The sequence below is a fragment of the Phyllostomus discolor genome, chromosome 6, assembly GCF_004126475.2.
Source record: "Phyllostomus discolor isolate MPI-MPIP mPhyDis1 chromosome 6, mPhyDis1.pri.v3, whole genome shotgun sequence".
Taxonomy (NCBI): Eukaryota; Metazoa; Chordata; class Mammalia; order Chiroptera; family Phyllostomidae; genus Phyllostomus; species Phyllostomus discolor.
Window position 1 is genome coordinate 68,400,933 of NC_040908.2, and position 19,004 is coordinate 68,419,936.

Below are 19,004 nucleotides of genomic sequence, written 5' to 3' on the forward strand. Positions count from 1 at the left end.
TGAAAATCCTATGATAGTAATCCATCAGATTAAACTTCTAGGCACAGAGAGTCTACCAGAAAACAGTACAGTTTTGTGAGGCCAGGGAAAAGAACAGGATAAAAAACAGAAAAGCCAAACAATAAGCTCACACAGGTGGTGGGGGGTGGCAGGGAAGTCTACCTTTGTTACAAACAGGGACAGCAGGGGTGGCATGGAGGAGGGCAGCCTTACCTTGCAGAGGGGCTAGGTCCACTGTGTCAAGGGGCTGAGGTCTGGGAATCCCTGGAGGAATGCAGACTCTCTTAAACATAGCTGCTACTACACTGCTTTAAGGTTTCTCGGTGACGGTCCCGGCCTTTTGCTGCTGTGGGTGGTTCTAGGAGTGCAGACAGAGCTGTTCAGGTGGAGGTGTGGCAGCAAGGTGAGGCTGGCTGACTCCTAAACCCTAGGCTGGGGACCTTTTCGGGGGAAGTGGATGTCAGTATGACTTAAGATATTAGAGTTTTTGCTGCACTGGGACCAAAACTGGCCCAGAAACTGGGGAGTGATCTCACGTGCACTACTCTTGAGAGAGATTTCAGGGTATTCTAGAGATAAACAACGCCGTCCCCCCTCCCACCTTGGTGTGTCTCTTGGGGAAAGACTCTTGGGACCTGTTGCCATGAAAAGGGTCATCTGAGTCTGAGGATGCCACTTCCAGGAGAGGCAGCCTCTTGGCAGGCTTCTTTTTCTTTCTTCTAGGGTTCTCCTGTCTCAGCTCTCGTAAATCTGTGGCACCAGCTTCCTTGGTTGGCTTAATAAGGAATGTTGAGTTCCTCATGTCCACATTCTCCCTGGAGAGCAGAAATCATGGTTACCATGGTCTTGACAACCACTGTGTCTACAGAGAGATCCAAGCCAAGAGATAACAAGTGTTGGTGAGGATGTGGAGAAAAGGGAACCCTTGTGCATATTGGTGGGAATGTAAATTGATGCAACTACTATGAAAACAGTATGGAGGAGCCTCAAAAAACTAAAAATAGAACTACCATATAATCCAGCAATTCCACTTCTGGGTATTTATCCAAAGAAAATGGAATACTATCTTGAAGAGGTATCTGCTCCCCTATGTTCATTGAAGCATTATTCATAACAGCTAAGAAAATGGAAGTATCCATCAATGGATGAATGGGTAAAGAAAATATAATACTTATATATAATGGAATATTACTTAGCAGTAAACAAGAAGGAAATCTTGCCATTTGTGACAACATTATTGGAACCTGAGGGTATGATGCTAAGTGAGATATATCAGAGAAAGACGAAGACTGTGATCTCACTCATATGTGAAAGCTCAAATAAGCCACACTCACAGAAACAGAGTGGAATAGTGGTTTCCAGGCTAGGGATGAAGGTGAGGGACAGGGAGAGAGATTTTTTTGAAGGGTAGGAAAAAACAAAGAATATACTGGACAATTTATTTATCCAGAAATGTCTTTCAAAGGAGGCATCTTGGGAACACCTTGACCTCATTTCAGCTGTGCCATCGTGGCACACCATTTTGGGGACTTGTCTTTTGCAGAGCTTTCAGGGTAAGTTAAGGACACCAGACGCCTGGTGTTAAAACACATTTTGTTCTCATAATCAGTATCTGCTACCTTGATCACCCAGCCTTCACTCTGAATAACTTTGATGATAGTTGTTTCGGATCCTTTTGGAAATTGTCAAGAAAATTAATAGGGTGGGAAAAGATTTTTAGTTATTTCTAAAGAGAAAAATTCCATTGATCAAATCCCTTTTCAAAGGATTAAGATTTACCATGTGTTATACTTATCAAAGACTGACTCAAACATTCTAGAGGTAACTTCCAAGAGATATTAAAACATTGGTTTGATGATTTCATACCCATTAGGATAGCTATTATCAAAAAGAAAATAAACAAAACCCCAAAATAACAAGTGTTGGCAAGGATATAGAGAAACTGGAACCCTTGTGCACTATTGGTGGGAATGTAAAATGGTGCAGCTGCTCTGGAAAACAGTATGGCAGTCCCCCAAAATATTAAAAATAGAACTATCATATGATTCAGCAATTCCCCTTCTGATTATACACCCACAATGAATGCAAGGACTAAAACAGATATTTGAACACCCATGTTCATAGCTGCACTATCCACATAGCCAAAAGGTAGAAGCAACCCAAGTGTTCATTGACAGATAAATGGGTAAACAAAATATGATATACACATCAATGGGATACTATTCAGCCTTTGAAAAAGGAAGTCTAAAATAATCCAATTAAAAAATGAACAAAGGACCTGAACAAACACTTCTCCAAGGAGGATATACAGAGGGCCCAGAGACATATGAAAGGATGCTCAGCATCACTAGCCATCAGAGAGATGCAAATTAAAACCACAATGGGATACCACTTCACAACTGTAAGAATGGCCATCATTAATAAGTCAACAAACTACAAGTGCTGGTGAGGTTGTGGAGAAAAGGAAACCATAATGCACTGTTGGTGGAAATACAGACTGGTGCAGCCACTATGGAAAATAGTATGGAATTTCCTCAGAAAACTAAAAATGGAACTGCCTTTTGACCTGGCAATTCCACTTCTGGGATTATACACTAAGAATCCCAAAAGAACCTATAGCGTTATTTACAATAGCCAAGTGCTGGAAGCAACTGACATGCCCATCAGTAAATGAGTGGATAAAAAAACTGTGGTACATTTACACAATGGAATACTGTATTTTTCAGACTATAAGATGTACTCCCCCCCAAATTTGGGAGGAAAATGGGTGTGTGTCTTAGAGTCCAAATGTAGCTTACCTGGCTCACTGTGGGTGGTGGTGGTGGTGGAGTGGGGTCACAGGAGGCAGGAGCAGAGTCACTGCATTTTCCTCCCAAATTTGGGGGGTAGGTGCATCTTATAGTCAGAAAAACATGGTACTTTGCAGCAGAAAGAAAGAAGGAACTCTTACCCTTAGCAACAGCATGGATGGAACTGGAGAGCATTATGCTAAGTGAAGTAAGCCAGGTGGTAAAAGACAAATACCATATGATCTCACCTTTATGTGGAACCTAATCAACAAAGCAAACGAGCAAGCAAAATGTAACCAGAGACACTGAAATAAAGAACAAACTGACAGTAACCAGAGGGGAGGGGATAACAGGCAAAAAAAAAAGGGGAAGTCATCAAGGAACATATATAAAGGACCAATGGACAAACCAAAGGAGGGTAGGATGGAGGGTGGGAGAGGGGGGTTGGTGGGGTTGGGAAGAGTGTGTAGGGGGGAATGGAGACAACTGTATTTGAACAACATTTAAAAAAAGAAAATCAAAAGATAAAAAAATAAATAATAAAGAAGGAAGTCTAGCATTTGATATAACATGGATGAACCATGAGGGCATTATGCTAAGTAAAACAAACCAGTCACAAAATGACAAATACTGTTTGATTCCACTTACATGAGGTCCCTAGAGTAGTCAAGTTCATGGAGATGGGAAGTAAAAGGGTGGTTGCTAAGGCCTGGGGGTTAGGGGAATGGGGAGTTAGTGTTCAGTAGTTACAGAATTTCAGTTTGGGTCTGAAGGTCTGAAGAGGGATAATGGTGATGGTTGCACAATAATGTGAGTATACTTAATGTTACTGAATTGTATGCTTAAAATTATTAAAATGGTAAATTTTATGTTATGTTTGTGTATTTTACCATAATAAAAAAAGACCTGAGCAATAGCAGTAGCATTCGAAAAAGGCTTCCCAGGAGGCCACCACCAAAATTACCTTTAAATATAAGGCCAGCACCTTTGTGGACCTGTAGGTCCTGTGAGGCCAGATTCTCAGAGACTCATCTGGAAATCACACTACCAGGTTGTAATTATCAGCCTTGTTCCTTGAAATCTAAAGTCTGATGCACCACATTACCATCAATTATCCCTCAAATTGCTACCTCCCTCCAAAGCAGACTAGGATGATACATACGATTTTCCTTTCAGAGGTTTTTTGTCTGTCTCATGGATTAGAATTCATTACAATCCAGTCTCTGACCTATAATCTCTCAGAAAGAATAACGACAAGGAAGTAGGGGTAGGAAGTGGAGTTTTTCAGGTATAGTGAAAGCACCCAAAGAGTGAGGTAGAGGAGAGGCCCACCTACCTACCTGAAGGGCCCCAGGGAAAAGATCGATCTTGGAAGGAACCCAAGAAGAAGAGCAAAAAGACTAAGAGGCACTGTGTGTCTAGCCCTCAGTAGGGGGTCAGTCACATTTTATAAGTTATGGACCACCTGAATAATTAAATTCTGAGCAAGTGATCATGAAACAGTAGGTATTCTTATCACACAAAGAGACAAATAATCTATTGTTAAGTGGAAAAAAGTTACAAAACAGAATGTATGTTAGGTTTTCATTCTTACTAAGATTGTGAACGTGTACAAGGGTGAATGGAAGCCTTTGCATTAGTCTTTCAATAGTTGCCCCAGGGAAATGGATTTCAGTAGAATTGACACATATTCACATTTTAAAACATTTTTTGCAACCGTCACCAATGACAAAAAGAAACAAAGATTTTTATTTTGAGTAAAAAGAATCAACACAGAAAACACTCTCAAAGAATACATATCAAATATAAATGGTGATTACTTTTGAAATGTGGGACTATTGTCTTTATATTTTTATTTTTAATATATTTTATTGATTATGCCATTACAGTTGTCCCATTTTCCTCCCTTCACTCCCCTCAGCCCTGCACTTCCCCTCCCACCCACATTCCCTGCCTTTTAGTTCATGTCCATGGCTCATTCAAACAAGTTCTTTGGCTTCTACATTTCCCATACTATTCTTACCTTCCCCCTATCTATTTTATACCTACCATCTACGCTCCTTACTCTCTGTACTTTTCCCCCCTCTCTCCCCCTCTCACTCCCTTGTTGCTAACCCTCCATATGATCTCCATTTCTGTGTTTCTATTCCTGTTCTAGTGGTTTGCTTAGTTTGCTTTTGCTTTTGTTTCAGGTGTGATTGTTAATAACTGTGAGTTTGCTGTCATTTCACTGTTCATATTTTTATCTTCTTTTTCTTAGATAAATCCTTTTAACATTTCATATAATAAGGGCTTGGTGATGATGAACTCCTTTAACTTGACCTTATCTGAGAAGCACTTTATCTGCCCTTCCATTCTAAATGGTGGCTTTGCTGGACACAGTAATCTTGGATGTAGGTCCTTGCCTCTCATGACTTGGAATACTTCTTTCCAGCCCCTTCTTGCTTGCAAGATCTCTTTTGAGAAATCAGCTGACAGTCTGATGGGAACTCCTTTGTAGGTCACTGTCTCTTGCTGCTTCTAAGATTGTCTCCTTAATTTTAATCTTGGGTAATGTAATTATGATGTGCCTTGGTGTGTTCCTCCTTGGGTCCAACTTCTTTGGGACTCTCTGAGCTTCCTGAACTTCCTGGAAGTCTCTTTCCTTTGCCAGATTGGGGAAGTTCTCCTTCATTATTTGTTCAGGTAACTTTTCCACTTGTTGCTCTTCCTCTTCTCCTTCTGGTACCCCTATAATTAGGATGTTGGAAAGTTCAAAGATGTCCTGGAGGTTCCAAAGCCTCTCCTCACTTTTCTGAATTCGTGTTTCTTCATTCTTTTCTGGTTGGATGTTTCTTTCTTCCTTCTGGTCCACACTTGTTGATTTGAGTCCCAGTTTCCTTCCCATTACTACTGATTCCCTGTACATTTTCCTTCATTTCACTTAGTGTAGCCTTCATTTTTTCATCTAATTTGTGACCAACTTCAACCAATTCTGTGAGCATCCTGATTACCCATGTTTTGAACTGTGCATCTGATAGGTTGGCTATCTCTTCATCATTTAGTTGTATTTTTTCTGAAGCTCTGATCTGTTCTTCCATTTGGGCCATTTTTTTTTGTCTTGATGCACCTGTTATGTGGTGAGGGGTGGAGCCTCAGGTGTTCACCAGGGTGGGGTAACCCACGTCACTGTGTTGTGACACTGTATGTGGGGAAGGGATCTGAGAGGGAACAATGGCACTTGCTCCCCTCTCTGCCAGATTTCAGTCAGTTTCTCCACTTCCCACAAGCAAATTGGGTCCTTCTGGTGCTGATTCCCGTGTGGGTGGGTTTGTGTATGTTCCAAGACCCTGTGGGTCTCTTCAGAGAACTCTCCTGTGAGGCTGGGAGTCTCTCCTGCTGCCTCAACCCCCACAGGTGTTCTCAATCAGTGGTTTGAGGCTTTACTTCCCCTGTGCTGCCGCCCTGAGTTGCGCAGTCCATCCTGCTCCCCAGGTGTTTCTCCCAGTTTATCTGCATGGGAAGATGGGGCCACCCAGTCTTCAATCCTCCATCTCACTGGATCTGCCCACTTCTGCCTTGCTGGCCAGCTGCAGCCTTGCATGCCCCGCTCCACAATCTGCCACCTCACTGGGTCCTCTAGCCACCACCTTGCCTCGAGTGGTCTCTGCCAGGCTGCCTGTCTCTGCCCTTTCTACTGGTCTGGATGAATGTGTCTTCTATAACTCCTTGGTTGTCGGACTTCCATACAGTTGGATTTTCTGTCAGTTATGGTTGTTTTTTGCCTTTAAATTATTGTTGTCCTTCTTTTGGTTGTGTGAGGAGGCACAATGTGTCTACCTATGTCTCCATCTTGGCCAGAAGTCTATGGATGGTTTTTATATTCCTTTGCTTCTTGCTTTTATTTCTAAATCATATTAACTATGCATTACTTATGAAATAGGAATAAATTACTACAAGTTGTCATGATTAGAATAAAAAGCAGAATGGGATTTTGATTGAGGAAAAGTGTTTACTACAACCAAGCGGATGCTGCTCGTTTACCCTATTATACTCTCCAGAATGACTGACATTGACCAAGTTCAGGATATTCTACTAGGAAATGTCCTCTCATTGGGGGATGTGACAAATCTGAGCCACCACCCATGCACCTCACTCGCCTTAGCCCAGATTGCCTCTGTGCAAAGGGGTAGGCACCAGAGTCCTGACTCACCGCCCATAGACATTCCCCATCAGCATGCTGGAAAGACCCCACTAGTGGCTTTCTTTTGACCTATCTTATACCCAAACTGAGTTAATTTAAGTGTCCTATTAATTATTTTAGGCTACAGATTTGGTTAAATAATATGACAAATAGACCAACACTGGTGTGGTGGTGCGAGCCAGGTATGGTGTTTTTGTCGGCTCTCCAGAAGTAGCTGGGTACTTTGGGGAAGAGAGTGCTGACGCCCACTCCATGCTCTCCTTGGGTCAACATCCATCTCATTTGCTTGGTTCCAGCATTGTCAGCTTGCCCATCTTCTTGCTGATCCTGAGGCCTCATTTCTATTCTGCCCAAAGCGTGTGCATGTCAGCAAGGTGTCTTACAACAGATAGAACAGGAGGACCTTTGGGATAGGCACTGAACAGATGTTTGATGAGGACCAGGTGGCCCCTGAGTTTTAACAATGGAAGGGGCAGGATAGGGAGAGTCTAAGAAAAGGATGTTGTCATTCAAATTGCCACCACTGGCCCTCGGCGTTAAAGAAATTCTGGCTCTCTGTGTTCTCTTCCCAAAACCAAGGCACCGTAGCACACTCTCTCAAAACAGGCAATGACATTTGTGTCTCTGGATAGCAGGACACTCACAGACAGCATTTATTGCTGAGTGCTTGTTTTTTAGGGCTTTGCTCCAGCATGAAAGTGTGGTTCCTGATCTGACCAGATGGGACCAAGGAAGTAGTAACTTACAGAGGCTAAATGATTTCAGATGCACAGCTCATTCAAAGGGAAAAGTCATCATTAGTGATAGGGGAGATTATGGGAAGTGATTCTTCTCACGTAATGTCAGAGGTAGTGCTCAGTCTTGAAGTTTCAATTTATGACCTAATATCCCTTTTGTCAGTAAGACAATGTGAGGTCACACTACATGGAGAAAAGGGAGGAATGTTAAACAATATGGGAATTATAATTTCCTTTGGGAGATACTCATAAATCCAAATAGCCTGATGGAAAATTACTGAACTACTCAAAGAAAGGTAATGAGAGGGTAATATTTTGTGTGACAGGAATTGAAAGCTGACCACAGACCCAAACAATCTGCATCAGAACCCTGGGAGAGGGTCTCCCCTCCCGCAGACTCATGCCCAGCCATGTCCTGAGATCATACAATTGCAATCACACATCAGGGGGAGATCCTGGCCTTAAGGATCTCAGTGCCCAACAATCTTCTTCAGGTGTCCAGTGATTTTCAAGGAACACACAGAAAATAATTAGTCCTATCTGGGTTTCCTGAGCTCATACTCAGAGCTCCCCCTAAAGTGAGTGTTCTCAAAGGGGAGCCTCAGAGGTAATCTGCCCAAGCCTTGCTCTGCCAAGGAGGAGAGGAGGGTAGATTCCAGCTCTGCTGGCAGGGAAGTCTAGACCATCACATGGCATCAGGTACATATTCAGCTCAGGCCTGACAGAGGTGCCCTGCCCGGAGGTGCACTTGGTTCCCAGCCTGTGGTGGTTGAATATAGAATACCAGAAGGCAGAGCATCAGACCCACTATGCACCCCCCGCCCCACTTCAGCAGCCAAGGCTACACCCTTCTTATGTGATCCAGGGGTGGTCAGGGGAGAACTCAGGGCTGCGAGTCCATGCCAAATAGGGGAAAATTCCTCCTGGTCCCCTGGCTTCTTGGCATTATCAAGAAGATCACACAGGAGAAATTACATGGGTGTTCTCTAAATGGAGAAAGTAATAGACAGGTTAGGTTATCTGTTCACTCAGAACAGACCTCACATGACTAAATGATGCCATGAAAGGAAATGAAGGGAAGGGAAGGCAGTCATTTCCCTCCATCAAATACACACCCCTCTCTCAGCTGTGCTGTCAGAGAATGCAATCATCATTTGACAAAGGAAAGAGGATATGCCTAACAGTGTCACACAATTTCACATTGCAAATACAGTGATACTAAAACTCTTTGCATTAACAACTACTCAAGAACTAAGAACTTAGTCAAATGGATAACACATTTTGCAAAACAACTTTGCTAAAATATCTTCACAAATCATTCAAAATCAAATGTCAAATTTTGAGTTGAAATGAAACTCTGTATCAGCTCTGGCCATATTCAATTAATTTTGAACCCTCTGCCATTCAAGGGCTTCCTTCCTATCTTCACTGTGTACCACCTTCAGTTAGGAAGCAGAAGAGGAGCCTGTAGAAAATACTCTCAGTTGCCCCAAACTGAAGGCCCCAAGAGGGAAGAAAAAGAGGGCAAAGGGTTGATAGCTGAATATCTAGCATCATGGTCCACCTGCTGTTTGGGGCCATGTACTCCTTATCTTACCAGCCCAAATGTGTGGTTATAGTGGATTTGATATTTTAAAGTTAAATTTAGTCAAATGATGTCCTACTGGAGTTGAAACCTACAGTGCATTTCTTTGGTAGCCCTCAAAGAAAACATGAGGATTTTAAAATTTTGAATGTTCTTTGATATAAAGGTTTGAACATTTACTAAAGGATGACCAAAGGGAGATGGCACATTGGTAAAGTGAGGAAGAGCTCCTGATGAGAAAGATCTACCAGAAGGAAATCCCAGCGTAAAAGTAAAACAAGACCTCCACCTTTATTTTGGGTAGTCACATCTGCCTGCCCTGATTATAGAAACAGAGGCAGACTAAAGTTTGAATTTAGTAGGTTAGTTGTGACCTCTGATTAGGAGAATTAAGTGCAGTTTCCTGCTAGCAGGCAGGCAGGCAGGTAGAGCAAAAAACAGTGGATATTACAATGGGGACACTAGGGGATCAATCAACACTTCTGTGGTATAAAGCCCTAGGAGCTAGGGTAGATAGATAGCAGCTAAGAGCTTTAAGTAAGGCCTGGAGCAATTAAAGGCATTTCTCAACATAGAAAGAATTAAAAGTTAATTCTAAAATAGTAATTGACAATGTTGAATTTAGTGAAAATGGTCAATCCCTAGATGTACCTACGTGTATTCTTTTATAAGGTACTATAATTTGGATAGCATACTGTTTGAATAGGATTTTGAGAGTAACAAAAATATGCTATTATTTTAAATGAAAATATACTCATCTAGAAAAAGAGTGAAGGGTTGTAGTGTATCTTTTCAATAGTCACACCTAAGGAAAGAACCTCTATGGAACTATGTATCCCTCAAGGTGCACTGATGGGCATCCACTAGGATTTGTTTGTTCATTATTTCATTTTTCAAATAGTCATTGGGCACATCTTGTGAGAAGAACACTGGCAACCAGGATTTGGAAGGAGGGGAACACAGTCCCTGCTTTGAAGGACTCATGCGCAACAGGAGTGATGGTGATGGCAGTGCAGGCCCCACACAAGGGAAGATTCCTGTAAGGAAACCTCTCCAGGATGCAGGGGGCATCCACTAGCAGGAGGGCTCACATTCTGGAACATAGCAGAGTGGTGGTGGTGCTCAAGTTCAATGCTGGACTTCTGGGAGGCCAATGGCAAAGAATGGCACTCCAGGGAGGGAGTACTTAGCCTGTCCTGTGCCAAGACACAGAACCTTGAGAATCATTGGCATGGGGAAAAAAGCTATAAGCAGTTTGGTATAGCCAGTGGGTAGAGGTGTTTTGGGAGGTTGTTGGGGGTGGCCAGGGAGAGGTGAGGCTAGGGAGGCAGGCCTGGGTCCTCCAACGGGAAGCTAAGCCAGAGTGGGAAGGGCACAGAGGGCAGCCCTGAGTTATGCTGAAGTGGAGGTGGGGTCACACAGATTTGTGCAGGAGGAAGCTTTCTCTTCTCAGGCCTCATGGGACAAGGCTAGGACTGTGTCGGGACGAGACAGGAGGCAGGGCACTCAGAAAATAGGAGCGTCAGACGTAAGGCAGACTGGGTCCAGCAGAGCTGAGAGATATTTGCAAGTTAGGATCAGTATAACCTGGAAACCAATGGATGTGGGAGGTGAAGGACAAGAAGAAGCCCAAGATGACCACCAGATTTCTGCTTGGATGACTCTAACTGTGGGTGGAATGTGAACTGAGATAGGGAAGGTGGAAAAGGGAACAGCTGGTTTATGAAGATCCACTGTGACTTCAGTATAGGTATGTGGAGTTTGAGACTGCACACATAGGTGGATGGCCGGAAATAATCTGATTCTCACCTAGTGCTGAGCCCCTGCTTTACACCAACCAGGCCTGGCAATGACCATCCCCAGTCTTCACACCACCCTAACCTTACAATGAGGAACAAACTCAGAGACATAAGCAACCTGCCCAGGGGCACACAACTAAGTAGGGGGGAGAGGGGGGTGCTGGGACACAATCCAGGTCTTAGTTCCAAAGCCCTTTCTTGTGCTATCAAGGCTGCAAATCAAAACTACACCCTACCCCCCACTGCCCCAGGATGCTAGGGCACAGCAGCAGCCTGGGTTGGAGAGGGAGCTATGAGTTCCTTATTGTAAATGTAGTCCTGGAAGCAATGGGTGTGGGAGCCAACAGGCAGGGAGGAAATCCAGAGAGAGGAGGAGCCTTGGGATGGGGTGTTTAGAGAAGAAGGAAGTGGTTGACCATCAAATGCAACCGAGAAAGCAAGCACAGTCCATGGGAACAAAGTTCATCAGTGTGAGCAGGCCCTGAGTGGCCCCTTGGAAACAGTTTCTGGAGAGGGGCGGTGAGGGAGATGATAGCCAAGGTTAGGGAGCAAATAGGAGGCAAGAGACTGAAGACATCAGGGCTCAGACTGCGCATATGCTTGGTAGTGATCACACTGCAACACCCAGGGATGTCTATTGTGTGTGTGCAGGGGTGCATGTGTGTGTGTAAATAGGGGAGGCAAACTTGGGTTTTCACTGAGGTGAAGGGATTGATGGAGAAGAGCTAAGGAGGGAAGAGAAGAATCCAGGGTAGCTGATGGTGCAAGGACCGTGGCCACAGGGATACAGCTCTGAAGCCTGGTGAATTCATCAGCTTTGGATGAGAGGACAAAAGGATACAGCTTCCAAAAGGCCAGATGAGGGAATAAGAGATGGAGGAGCGAATGTCCTATGGTTTATTAAGTACAAGGTGAGACCTCTGGGAGAATGAAGGTTGACACCCAAATGTGACCTGCAAACTCCAAGTGAAGGTGGAGGGGATTTCCTGGATCCCTTTCCCCAGCCCTTGCTCGGACCTTTGCGTCCGAGGTCATGGCTCTGACTCCAGCCTCGATGCCCTGGTTGACCCCATGGACTTGGGTTTTTTTCTGCTCTCTAGGCCTCAGCTTATTCTTGTTGACTTTTTCCTTAACTCACTTTTCCAGCTTTAGCAATTATACTGCCTCAGATGAAAATGTATTTACCCTCCTGTAGCCCCTGGAAACCACCACCCACCCCACCCCACACACTCACCTGGGTACAGGCAAGCCAGGGCCAGCACCTCACCCTCGGCCCCCAAGGGGACAGGCAGATGGTGAGTGGCACCAACTGTAACCTCATCTAACCTTTGCTTTATAGACTTCATTAGAAAGCCTTGAATCCTTACAAATAAAAGAGTAATTCCTTCATATCCATGACAGAAAGAATGCTTTTCTGAAAGGTCAGTAAAATAATGTTAGGTTTGAGATTAGAACCTGATGGACAAGTAACCAGGAGATAAAAGGTGTGATATTGAAGGAAGAATAATTATAGAACTGCATTTCAAGCAGGAAGTTGCACCCCTCTGCTTTTCTCCCCAAGTACTTAGAGATCATTAATCTCAACTCAGATCCTGATTAAAGGTGCAAAGATATAAATAAAACTCAGGGAGTAGAACATTATGTGCACTTACACTTTTGGATCCTCCTGAACTGGGGGTGACTTTATGTGGGAGCAGGAAAGAGCATACTTGTTTTGGCTGATTTTAATAAGTGCACTCCGCGGGCAAAATTCCTGTAATAATACCAAAGATTAACTCAATTGAAATCAGACATGTCCACAATTCAGATGTAATTTTATTCTAGCTCAACCCATTATGATAGCTATTAGCCATTATCCTATTCAGAGTGATATTTGAGAGTGCAGTTTAAATACAGAGCCTAGCTTGACAATTATATACTGAACAAAAATCATCGTTGAGTCCTCTCTGTCATTTCTCTGTATCCTGGATCACTTGCCAAGTCCGTCCACATAAGATGCGGTGGGTACAGGCCTGCACATTGTTTGTATAACCATCGTCCCATCTTTATTTTGGCCTTGGCCATCTTTTTCCTGGTCTTATAAACTATCACCATCACCCCCTGATGAATGCCCCACTTCAGCCCCATGAGCCTCCCAGCATCTCTATCAGAACTGTTTCCAGTGTTCATTTCCCTGCCCTCACAACCCTGACTGCTGCTCTGGTTTCTAGGGCCCCACTGCCCTGTGGGTAAATCCAAGGTCCTTCCTGGGCTCTGAGTCTCTTGCTCAGAGATGCTGAGTCAGTCAACTGTTTCATCCCTCTCCACACCCTGGGGACAGGCCCGAGAATGTCTCTTCAATCATTCCTTGATTTGCTTTCTCCTCTCTCGCCTGGTAGACTCGCCCAGAGCAGTGCCACCTGGTGCGCTTCCCAGCTGCCTCATGGCTGTCATCCAAACAGCTCCAGAAAAGTCCATTTTTTTTTTCTCAGGGCTTTTTCTGGGTTGAGGAGAAGGCACCTTTTCTCCCTCTTGTTCTGTCAGATTGCAATTTGGTGCCTCTGGGCCCACTGGCTCTGACGGTCTTCACCCTTTGCCCTTAATCCTAGAATTCATTTCCCATGATACCTTCCCTGGCAAATATCCTCATACTACAGTCGAGAACTGACTAGATATTTTTATTCCATAGAGTAGATAGTTGGACACAGAGGTTTAGGGTGCAGACCATGGAGTCAGGCTGCCTGTTCCACACTCACCCTGTGTGCGGCTGAACCTCTCTGCTTCAGTTTCCTTATCCGAAAATGTGGGTAATGACAGTTCCCACTTCACAGGTTCTGAACACTCAATTGCCCACTATGGGTAAAGCACTTGGATTAGTACCTGTGGCCTAATAAAGTTAGCCACTGTGCTTTTATTTGCTCTTTTTTGCTCACCAATCTATTTTCCAGACATTAAGTAGTCCACCCAAGCTAAGTTCTTTCCATTAGAAATGTCATTTATTCAAATAGTTTAAAAAGCAACTGAATTGTGAGAACCTTCTGTTTGTTGAGCTGTGTCACGGTGCAGAGATGATGGGGCCGAAGCTCCTGCCTTTAAGGAGCTGGGGGGTTGCTGAGGAAGCCAGTGTGGGGAGAGGGCAGGACAGGGGACCCTGCGGGCCTGAGCAGGAAGCCACAACTAGGTAGAATCTTTCAAGTGACAGAAGTGTCCATGGCAAAAGGATGGGAAGGGCCGTCCAGGAAAAGGGACAGCCCAGGGCCCTAGGAAAGCCACTGGGTTCAGGAGGCGGCTGCCTGCGGGGTTGGGGGCCAAGCCCACATGGCAGGCCCAAAACATGCTGGCGTCAAGCTGTGCATTTTCTTTTCTCTGCTTCTTCTCTTTAAAATTTTCAGTTACAGTTTACATTCACTATTATTTTGTATTAGTTTCAGGTGCACAGCATAGTGGACAGACAATCCTATACTTTGCACAGTGGTCCCCGTGTTTCCAGGGGCCCTGGAGCCACACGCAGTTACTAGATGTTGGCTGCAGTCCCTGTACCATACTCATGCCCTGAAGCAGCACTTTGTCTGAGGCTGAGGGAAGTGTGTGTTGTGGGGACAGGGGCATCAGGCAGGCAAGTGATGTTGTCAGATTAGTAAACAAATACAGATTTTTTCTAAAACTTTTAGGAACAATGCACTGGGAGGACTGGCAGGGGAGCATAAGGGCAGGGGCTTTCTGAGCAGCAGCAGGGAAGCAAGAGAGAGAGAGTGGAGCTGTGAGAACAGGAGGGACCCTGAAGAAGACAAGTATGCCCCCAGCTGTGAATACAGAATGGGGCCTAAGAAGGCCATTTGACGGAGGAGTGGGAGGCGGGGATGGGAGGACAAGGCTCTTTTAGTAAGGGCAGATTTATGTCGCAGAGTGGTCAGAATCTGAGTTGCAGGGGGAACAGACACAGCCAGGAAAATCATTTGTTCAAGACACCTGCAGTGCCAGGAAGGAGCTGGGCATGGCCGCAAGAATGGCGGGGCACAGAAGCCACTTCCTGCCTTGGGACAGTCCTTTCCCAAATGCAGTTCTACTTACTCTCCGGTTGTTACTCTTCAAAACTGTGTAGAATTTGTCTTCGGCCACATCTGGATTTGGAACTGCTATGACAATGGCAGGGACGTAGAAGTCAAATCCGTTGGGGATCACAATTTTGGCAAATACATAGTCTCCAACCTGTAGGTCAGATCATATTTCACAGCGTACATTTTGCTTGTTGATGGTATAGACAACATTAATATAAGCTTGTTTTAAATACTCCAGGATTCTAAATTTTATATACATAATCTTTTTCTCAGAAAGTCAATAGTTTTAAAATTCTTTGTACTCATTGGGCCACACCTGGAATTTAGTGATTAGTTTGGGGAAGCCACCTTGTATATAGCAGCACTTTTTCACCCAACCTAGGGCCTTAGGCATCACCAGCAAGATGGGGAGGGGCCTGGAAACATAGCCTGCCAAGCCTGGTGGTGGGAACCTGGAGTGCTTTACCTGAAGACCAGAGAGGTAAGAACATTGTCTTCATGTACGGGAAGGGCTGTCATACAGACCCAGGAAAGGAGCAGGTTTGTTGAACATTGCTCTAAGCTCACAGCTGGACTCCATGGGTAAAAGTTACACAGACAGCTCCTAGCAGAAAAGGGCACCTTGGGAAGGGACACACAGAGGCTGCGGGGCATTAGTCAGGAGAAAGTGCACTGACGTGTATCCTGGGCCAGGCCTAGGGAAGTGGGAACAGACGGCCAGGTGACATGCTCTGAATGTGCTCAGTGCTTTTCTCCTGGCTCATGCTCTCCAAGGGTCCACAGCAGTGGCATTCTGGGGAGCTTTCTCTTTACTCTCTGGTTTGGTATCAAGGAAAGCATGCCCTCTGCCCTTGTTTTAAATCTATTTTAGTAGATTTAAACTCTTTTCCAGTTCCAGTTTCAAGAGCAGTAGCAGCTACAGCAACTCCATTCTTGGATCATCTATGATCTGTAAAGTGTTAGCAGATCAGGGCCATGAGCAAAGAAATCTCTAGGCAAGGGGTTGTAGGAACAGGGGCCATTGCTCTACCTGTCCAAGTGCATGCCCTTGGCAGGAGCCCAATCAGAGCTCAGCAAAGGGCCCAACAGAAGTTGCATTGTCCTCAGAGCACTGGGAATGGTGAAAAAGGACCCAAACAGGTGCTAGAGCAGGTACCTGGAGAAGCGGGCAGGGCATGGCGCCCCCCACAGGCGTGATGAAGGAAATGGGCACAACCTTGGTGTCTCCATACCTGAAGCCCACCAGTGCATGGGTGGGGCTTATGCACTTCTTCACAATGCCTGGAAGGAATCAAAGTTAAAAAGTGAAGACTAGTAATGTCTGTTCCCTCAAGCTGACCCCATGCTGTTGACTGGGCTGAATCATAACACTTCGCCTGTCTAGATCAGTACACCCCTGACTTCTCCACCAGATCGCACTGCACGCCATACAATGGGAAGGCAGGGGGAGTGCAGCGGGGGAGTACAGTGCTCCAGTCTGGGCTCCGCTAAGCTGGGCGCTTGGAAAACGCGCACATGCTTACTCATGCAGGTCACTAGCAGCCATCCTGATGGGACATGCCATTCTTAGAAACAAATACCTTCTTTCTGGACACTTCCTACCATCTGGTTTCCCTATTTATTTATTTTAGCCATGTTCCCTTCAACATCTAATGCTTACATATTGAAAATCAATGCTTCGATACTGAAAATCAATGTTATTAAATTATGGAAGTGAAAAGGAAATGTCAACTCTCACCACCAGCTTTTTGTTAGGTAAATGCAGAGGTAAGTAGGTCGGAGCACATCCCACAGCTTCCCTAAAATGTCAACCCAAAGGGATGAGGACCCAGAGCTGGCTGGTTGTCGCTGCCACCTTGGGAATTGGGGCAGGGATCCTGTCTGACTCACTGTGTTCCAAGGTCTATGTGCATTATCTACTTAAGGAATAACCATATTGTTCAGAATGGACATGACAAGCTGATGACCTGGTTTATCAGGATGCTCAGAGGCAAGGAGGTAGACTCCTTTCCTCTATTTCCCCAGACTGGCAGCAACAAGTCTTCAGCAATTTTTTTTTAATCACGCAGAGATGATGCTGAGGAAAACTTTGAGCCAATTTACTTTTCTCTGGGATCCTGGCCAGTAAAACTGATCCCAAGCCTTTAATCTAGTTGTTTGCAATCCAGTCATTTTTAGCATTTTCATTCAACTGCCAAATTTGCCTTGGACCCCTCTCCAAGGCTCAAAATCAGAAGACCAAGCAGGAGAGCCTCCTATAATCACCTCCCAGCAAACCTAAGCCCCAGGGAAATGGCAGGTTTGTGGGCCTTGTGCTTGCAAAGAAGAGTTCCATGTCTCAGTCTGTGAGCTCATCTCAAATGCTCAGACCCATAGATGCACTTCTGTAATTCACTCCAAAACATGTTTATCAAATTTCAAAGGAAATGCCCTAGTTGTCAGTTCTACACATATGCCTACTAGAAACCAACTCCTGCTGAAGCATTTCCCCACTTAAAAAAGATTTAATTAAACATAACATTCTTGTTTTAACTCTGAGTCTAAAGAGGAAATCTGTCTAGAGACGGAGACTTTGAGACATCAATACAGAGGCAGCACACTGACAATCCATCGTGTCCCAGACACACCTTGCTGTCTTCCTGTCCACGCCACCATCTGCGGTAGGTCCCACGATCTCTTCATGGCCCAAGCCAGGCCCCGAGTCACATCCCAACCCACTCCTTACCCGCTCTTCACACAGCAGGGGGAGCACCCTTTTTAAAACTTCAAGTGTGACTGTATTCCTCCCTGCTTTAAATGTGGCTCCCTGATAAAATCCACACCATTTAACATTAACACTTAATAAACAGCCCTGCACTGATGTGCCTCTGAGAAGAGCCTCATTATTTTCTACACTTCCTTTGCATTCCAGTAGCTATGAAATGTCCATGTTCTAGGGGAAGCACAGTTTGAGAACTTCTAGTCTCCAATAACATATTGTCTAACAAAGAAATCTCACAAAATAATATGTCTACCTGGGAAATAAAAGCCATTTTCATCACATCTTGCGATAACTTTCTGGCCTTTGAGGTGATCCAGTTTTTTGGATTTGATTTTCTTTGTTGAGTTTCCTTGAAATTTCTGTTGCTGAAAGATAAAACATGAATAATTGATAGAAAAAGTCAATACAGGCAGTGCAAGTCACACATTTAGGTACCTCGGGTTCTCTGTTGAGAACCACAGGGCACACGTGCAGTGGCCACTGCTTCTGGGGAACTTCCTGCCTCTGTTGTTGGGAAGAGGCTCTCAATGCTCAACTGACCTGAGAACCTTGCCTGCAGAGAGTGAGACAGGATTTTCTCTCTAAACCTAATCAAGTTTTGTTAAAACAAAACAAAACCAAAAAAAGCCAGCCTTTTCCAGATAATTTCAACAGAATTTAATATTTTAAATTTTAGAATTTAATTTTAAATTTTAATAGAATTTTAAATTGTAGAGTTATGTCTTAAAACACAATATCCAATATACCCATTATATAATCTACAATGCAACACACAAAAGAGCGAGCCAATATGAGCAGTTCTCAAGGCACAAAGCAATCATCAATAGGTCAAATGCTAAGATGACCCAGCTGTTGAAATAACCAGATAAAGGCTTTAAATCAGCAATTATAACCATAGCCTGTGATGTAAAAGTAAGCGCTTTTGAAGAGTGGCATTTTTTTTTTTATTGTTGGTCAAGTACAGTTGTCTCCATCCCCTACCACTACCTCCCACCTCGGCCATTACCACCCCCCACCCCTGATCCCACACCCCCTTGGTTTGTCCATGTGTCCTTTATGCATGTTCCTGAAAACCCTTCCCCTTTTGAAACAGAAACTATAAAAACAATGAAA

The 19,004-nt window shown here is 44.4% G+C and overlaps 1 protein-coding gene across 3 annotated transcripts in view; it reads right to left on the reverse strand.

Moving 5' to 3' along the window:
* Positions 1-499: 499 nt before the first annotated feature.
* Positions 500-19,004, reverse strand: part of VWA3B (von Willebrand factor A domain containing 3B) — a 199,950-nt gene continuing 181,445 nt past the window's right edge. For all 3 annotated transcript variants that reach the window (XM_036030068.1, XM_036030069.1, XM_036030070.1), the window contains 5 exons: positions 18,145-18,256; positions 16,287-16,411; positions 15,144-15,281; positions 12,746-12,846; positions 500-815 (listed from right to left, as the gene is read on the reverse strand). In XM_036030068.1, coding sequence (XP_035885961.1) covers positions 560-815; positions 12,746-12,846; positions 15,144-15,281; positions 16,287-16,411; positions 18,145-18,256 — 732 coding nt within the window. In that variant the 3' untranslated portion in view covers positions 500-559. The remainder of the gene's footprint in view (positions 816-12,745; positions 12,847-15,143; positions 15,282-16,286; positions 16,412-18,144; positions 18,257-19,004) is intronic.